General features: G+C 67.6%; 2 protein-coding genes across 2 annotated transcripts in view; both read right to left on the bottom strand.

The window, feature by feature from the left end:
* Positions 1 to 211, bottom strand: part of H696_04762 (hypothetical protein) — a gene marked incomplete at its 5' end in the record, with an annotated part of 3897 nt that extends 3686 nt beyond the window's left edge. Inside the window, one exon of the mRNA XM_009498625.1 lies at positions 179 to 211. Within this exon, the coding sequence (XP_009496900.1) occupies positions 179 to 211 (33 nt within the window). The remainder of the gene's footprint in view (positions 1 to 178) is intronic.
* A 542-nt stretch (positions 212 to 753) lies between these two features.
* H696_04761 (hypothetical protein) overlaps positions 754 to 5708 on the bottom strand; it is a gene marked incomplete at its 5' end in the record, with an annotated part of 5787 nt that continues 832 nt past the window's right edge. The window contains 4 exons of the mRNA XM_009498624.1: positions 754 to 2109; positions 2369 to 4351; positions 4475 to 4562; positions 4744 to 5688. Of these exons, the coding sequence (XP_009496899.1) occupies positions 788 to 2109; positions 2369 to 4351; positions 4475 to 4562; positions 4744 to 5688 (4338 nt within the window). The 3' untranslated portion in view covers positions 754 to 787. The remainder of the gene's footprint in view (positions 2110 to 2368; positions 4352 to 4474; positions 4563 to 4743; positions 5689 to 5708) is intronic.

Genomic DNA, 5708 nt, shown 5'->3' with positions numbered 1-5708 from the left:
GTGGAGGGGGGGGGGGGAGGGGAGGGGGGAGGAGGGAGGGGGGTCGTGGGCGACGACTTCACACGCCGGGAGGAGGACGAGGAAGGGAGGGACAAAACTAAGGTTGCAAAAATGGGCGAAGAGAGGAGTGCGTGCGGGATCCCCTCTCGGCGCCTGCACGCGCGGAGGACCTTCAGACAATCCAGGTCTCCTGGTGGGGGCTAGCTTGCATCGTGGCTTCTCAAGGATGCTCAAAGGGGGCAAAGGAGGAGGAGGAGGAGGAGGAGGGGGGAGACACATGGCGAGGAGAGGGTGAAAGTGGCCAACATAGAGGAGAGAGAGAGAGATAGAGAGGGAGAGTGGACTGGGGACCAGACCTTCGGGGGCGGATGGGCGAGCGGGCGGGAAGGTGAAAAGGAGAGGGCGAGAAGGAGATGACGGGAAAGGATGTATTGCTATCGCTCTCACTCTCACTCACTCACTCTCTCTCTCTCTCTGGCTCACTTTCTCTTCCGATCTCAGACACACGCGCACACACACGCGCACACCACCTTTTTTCTAGCCAGAAGGGGAGTCGGAGTCCGAGTGTGGGCAGATGCCTTTTCCTTCACAAAAGGTGTGTGTGTGTGTGTGCGCGCGCGCGTGGGGGGGGGGGGGGGGGGGGGGCGCGATGAAGGCGAAGACACACCACACCACGCGCTGCGGGAAGGGCCCCGCTATTTCGGGGGTGTGGATGCGCCTCGCCGCCTCCCGCCCTGCTATGTTCTCTCTCTCTCTCTCTCTCTCTCTCTCTCTTTGCCTCCCGGCCTCAATGCCGGTGACCGGTCATATGGCCCGGAGGCAGCAGGGCCGGCACGCCGCCGGTGCCAGTGGGGGAGGTCGCCGGGCCACCGGACACCGCCAAGGCCATCAGTCGACGGGCATCGATCACCGGCGTACCGGGGTTGCTGGCGTCAGCAGCAGCCGCCGCCGACGCTGCCAGCTGGATCGCTGCCATCGAGTCGCGGTAGGGCGACGGGAGCTGGCCCGTCGGGCCGGGGCCGGCTACGGAGGGATCCTGGGCGCCAGGGACATAGACGCCGGCCATTCCGGCGGCCGAGTGGAATTGCTGGCCATGGACCATGGCAACGCCGCCGCCGCCGCCGCCGCCGCCGCCGCCGCCGCAATTGCCGGACGTGCCGGTCGCCGTGATCGGCGTCACCTGGCCCGACTGCAGGAGCTGGAGCTGCTGCTGCTGTTGCTCAGATGGCTGCGACATGGCCCCCTGGCCGAGGGAGGGGAAGCCGGTCTGGGAGCCGGCGCTGTTGCCGCCGCCACCGGCGCTGCCCCCATGACCGGCCACCAGCCCGCCGTGATAGGCTGCCGCCACCAGGGCCGGGTGCTGCTGGGCCTGAGTCGGGGATGTGGCCCCGGAAACCGACGTGTCGATGGTCAGCTGCGGCTGGTGCATGCCGCTCGACAGGGCGCCAGCACGGGCGCCAGGCCCGCCGCCACCATTGCCCAAGGCGGAGGACTGCTGCTTGAACTGCAGCGGGGCCTGGTGCGGGGCCGTCGCCGTCGGGGGGCCGCCGCCATTCCCGCCGGCCATCATCTGGAGCCCGGCATTGCCGGCACCATGGAAGGGCGCCAGGGGTTGCTGCTGCTGCTGCTGCTGCTGCTGCTGCTGCGATTGGACTCGCGCAGCGGCCGAAGAGCCGATGACCACCGGCGAGGAGAGGTTATTCATCAGGAGCCCGGGCGAGCTGGTCGACCGACTGAGGCCCGAAGAGTCCGGGCCGCCACCACCGAGCCCCGACATCGGGGGCGGAATGGTGACCGACAGCTGGGGCGGCGGGAGCCCGCCGGCGACGGTGGCACTGCTGGGCGAGGAGGCCGCCGAGGAAGTCGCCGACACAAGGGCCGACGAGGGGACCGACGTCATGGGCGAGCTCGAGTTCGAGGACAGGGAGTACTGCGACTGCCGGGCCAGCGAAGGGGAGGGAGACATGGAGTAGCGTGCGGTCAGGGGCCGCGTGCCGGCAGACTGCTGCTGTTGCTGCAGCGGCGCAGTGACAATTCGCAGGAATCCATCGGTTCCCGGGGCCCCGGGGTGCCGGACGCCACGAGGCTGTCCAGCCGACGGGGGGCGCACTTGAGGAGGGCGGGGGGGGAGGGGGGGGGGCACGATTTTCGAACCGACACAGATGCAGCACACGCGGGAGGTCAATGCGGGGGAGGAGGGAGAGAGGCGAGCCGCCTGCAATCGCCAAGGCAAGGTGACGGCGAGCGAGCGGGAAGCGGGAAGCGGGAAGCGGGAAGAGAGCAGGGCAAAAGATCAAGACAGAGGGAAGGAGAAAGAAATACACAGAGAGAGAGAGGGAGAGGGAACACGGGCAGATTCGGTGCGCACCGGAAAGAGCTGCGTTGGCGACATCCGGAGATGAGCTGTCCGGGACCGAGGCCGCGCCGGCCCCGGCCAGTGATGACCGAGCAGCATCGCCGGACAGATCGTCATCGGCGCCCCCCACGCCGCCCGGCGGGTCACCCGCCCGCGGGGACACGGGCGAATCCTGCAGGCGTTGCGAATCCGGCGGGTAGAAGGAGAGGAGGTGGGAGATGAGGTACAGCTGCCCGAGGGTCGGCATGACCAGGCTGTCATCCTTGCCGACGCCGGGGGCCGGGGTCGGCACCGCACCGCCGATGGACGGGAGGTTGGTCACGGTGCAGTTGAGAAAATCGAAGAGGCTGATGTTGGCGCCGCTGTTGGCGGCGGAGCAGCCGCCCCCGCCGGTGGCACTGCCACCGCCGCCGGCCATGGCGGCCAGGTCCAGCTCCGACGGCGAGGAGGCCGACGCCCGGCGGCCAAGTGGCGTCCCGCCGCCGGTGCCATCCGGCCGCGAGCGCTTGAGGGCGGGCGAGCCGTCGGCATTGCCATCGCCAAAGCGGGGATGCCCGGAGCCGCCGGGCCCGATGATGGCGGTGGCGGGGTCGACATCCAGCAGCTGGCACGAAGAGGAGGAGGCCGAGGAGGGGGAAATGGCGGCCGCAGCGGCCGAGTCCGGTGCGCCCCCCATCGCCGAGTGGTCGTCATGGGCATTGCGCGTGCGCTTGCCCCCGGTGGGGAGCGCCTGCTTGCCGGGGGGCGGATTGCCGGCGCCGGCGCCGCCGGTGGGCCCGCCCTCGGCGGTGGTGGCCATCGGCGGCCAGATGATGCGCTCGAGCTTGGTCCCCTGCGGGAAGTGGTTGGCGTCGAGGTAGGCCGCGCGACTGGGCGAGGACACCAGATTCTCGTGGATGTGCATGAGAATGGAGAAGAGTAACCGGAAGACACGCTCCGTCACCCGGGGGTCGGAGACCGGCGAGGAGGCGGCCAGATCGGCCGATGTGACCGCGCCACAGTCATCCTGCAGGGCACCGCCGTGCGGGAGCACGCCCCCGCCGGCCGCCAGCACCATGGACGACGCCGGCTGCTGGTGGGGGTGGTGGGGATGGTGGTGGTAGGAATTTTGAAGGTGCGCCGCGGAGTGGGCCTGCATGTGGAAGGGCTGCTGCATGTGCATGGCCGCCGGGTTGGAGTGGAGTAACCCGGCTTGCGGGGTGGCATTGGCCGCCACCTGGAACGGGTGTGGGGCCTCCCCGGCATTCGGGCGCCTGAATGTGGGCGAAGTGGGGCTCGGGGAGATGGAGTTCTCATCCGGCGAGATGACGCGCGTCGGCGGTCCGACCATGAAAAGCCCGCGTGGGAGGAACACCACCTCGGCCCATTTGCGGATGGAGTTCAAGTTGGCCGCATCCAGCTTGCGGGTGCGCGGGCCGCTGCCCTTCATCAGCCGGGCGGCCTCGCGCACGAAGTTCGCCATGGACAGCGGCCGAGGGGGGAGCATGGACGCCGGCAGCATGTGGCCCGCGTGCGGCGGATAGGTCCCGATGATGGGCCCCCCAGCCGAGGCCACGGCCAGGGGGCTCAGTGGCGAGTGCACCACCGAGGAGGTGGGCGACGGAGCCAGGCCCGGGTGGTGATGTGGTCCGGCCAGGCCGCCCGGCACCGCCGGGCCCAGCCCCGAAGCCATCACGCCCCCGGGATGGTCGGCCCCCAGCGAGGGGGAGGGAAGGGCCGAGGCGGCGGTCCGCGGCTGGACCAATTCGTCGAGCGACAGTTGCGAGTAATCGAAGTGGAAGGCATTCTGCAGGGTGCGCAGATACCGGCACTGGCGGATGGCCACGGACACCTGGGCCTCGGGCTTGCCGAGGTCCTTCAGGTGATTGGTGCCCCACTTGAGCACGGCCTGCTCATTGCGGTAGTGCTTGTTGGTGGTGGTGTTGACCGCGAGCTTGGCCTTCACCGAGTAGGTCCGCTGATTGACCACGCGGGCGGCCTGTGATGGCGGGGGCGCTGGATGGGTGTGTCGGGAGGGAGGGAGGGAGGGGGCCGCGAGGGGAAGCGTGTGTGAGCTAGGAAGAGGGGAGGGGGGAGAGGAAGAGGAGGAGGAGGAGCCGGGCAGAAAGGGGCAGATACGTTTGGGGATGGTCATCGAGTCGATGAGAGGATGGTTGGTCACGGCGGTGGCCCAGTTGCCGTCTGCTCGAATGCCAGTTGGCAGTTCCTGTTGTGTGTGCGTGTGTGCGTGTGTGCGTGTGTGCGTGTGTGCGTGTGCGTGTGCGTGTGCCGGGCGCATGGGCGCATGGGCGCATGGGCGAAGAAATAAGAAAGAGCAGGATCCGGTCAGAGAGTGGGCGCCAGGAGGGGAGGGGACAGCGGCAAGCAGGCATGCAGATGGAACGTACCACCACGCGGGGACCCTGGAGCGGCGGCTGGAAGTGGAACAGCGCATGTGCCGGATCCATGGCTGCATGGGAGGTGGAGGGGGCCGACACGGTTGAGGGGGTCGACACGGTTGAGGACCCAGCCGAGGACGGATGCGACTGCAGGTACAGCACCGGGTGCTCGTATCCCGCCACGATGGCCGGCTGGGAGAAGGCCTGCTGCTGCTGCTGCTGCTGCTGCTGCTGATTGAGGGTGCTGTGGATATCTTGCTGTGAGAGGGGAAGAGCTTGCGATTGCTGGACCTGCTGCTGGAGCCGGGGCTGCTGGTGAAGCTGAAGAAGGCCCTGCTGATGAAACTGGTACGGTAGATGCTCCTGCTGTTGCTGTTGGGCCTGGGCCTCTTGCAGAGCCAGCAGGCCATACTGCTGGCGAGGGGTGAACTGCTGCGCCTGAGCCTGCGACTGTGTGCGCTGAAACAGCGCCGGCTGCAGGAGCGCCGGCTGTGGCAGGCGCTGCTGCTGCTGCTGCTGCTGGGACTGCAAATTTTGGTGGTGAAGTTGAAATTGGGCCTGCTGCTGCTGCTGTTGAAAGTGCTGCTGCTGCTGCTGCTGCTGTTGCTGTTGTTGTTGTTGCTGTTGTTGCTGTTGGAGCTGTTGCTGTTGGAGCTGCTGCTGTTGGAGCTGCTGCTGTTGAAGCTGCTGCTGGAGCTGCTGCTGGAGCTGTTGTTGCTGCTGCTGCTGGAGCTGCTGTTGCTGGAGCTGCTGCTGCTGGAGCTGTTGCTGCTGTTGTTGCTGGAGCTGCTGCTGCTGCTGGAGCTGGAGCTGGAGTTGGAGCTGCTGCTGTTGTTGCTGCTGCTGTTGTTGTTGTTGTTGCTGCTGCTGTTGTTGTTGCTGCTGCTGCTGCTGCTGCTGCTGCTGCTGTTGCTGGAGCTGGAGCTGCTGGAGCTGCTGCTGCTGGAAGTGTTGCTGGATGTAGTTCTTCGGCT

This window comes from Fonticula alba (genome assembly GCF_000388065.1).
Source record: "Fonticula alba strain ATCC 38817 unplaced genomic scaffold supercont2.8, whole genome shotgun sequence".
NCBI lineage: Eukaryota > Rotosphaerida > Fonticulaceae > Fonticula > Fonticula alba.
Note: the sequence above shows the minus strand (reverse complement) of the source record. Positions and strands in the feature narration are given on the sequence as shown.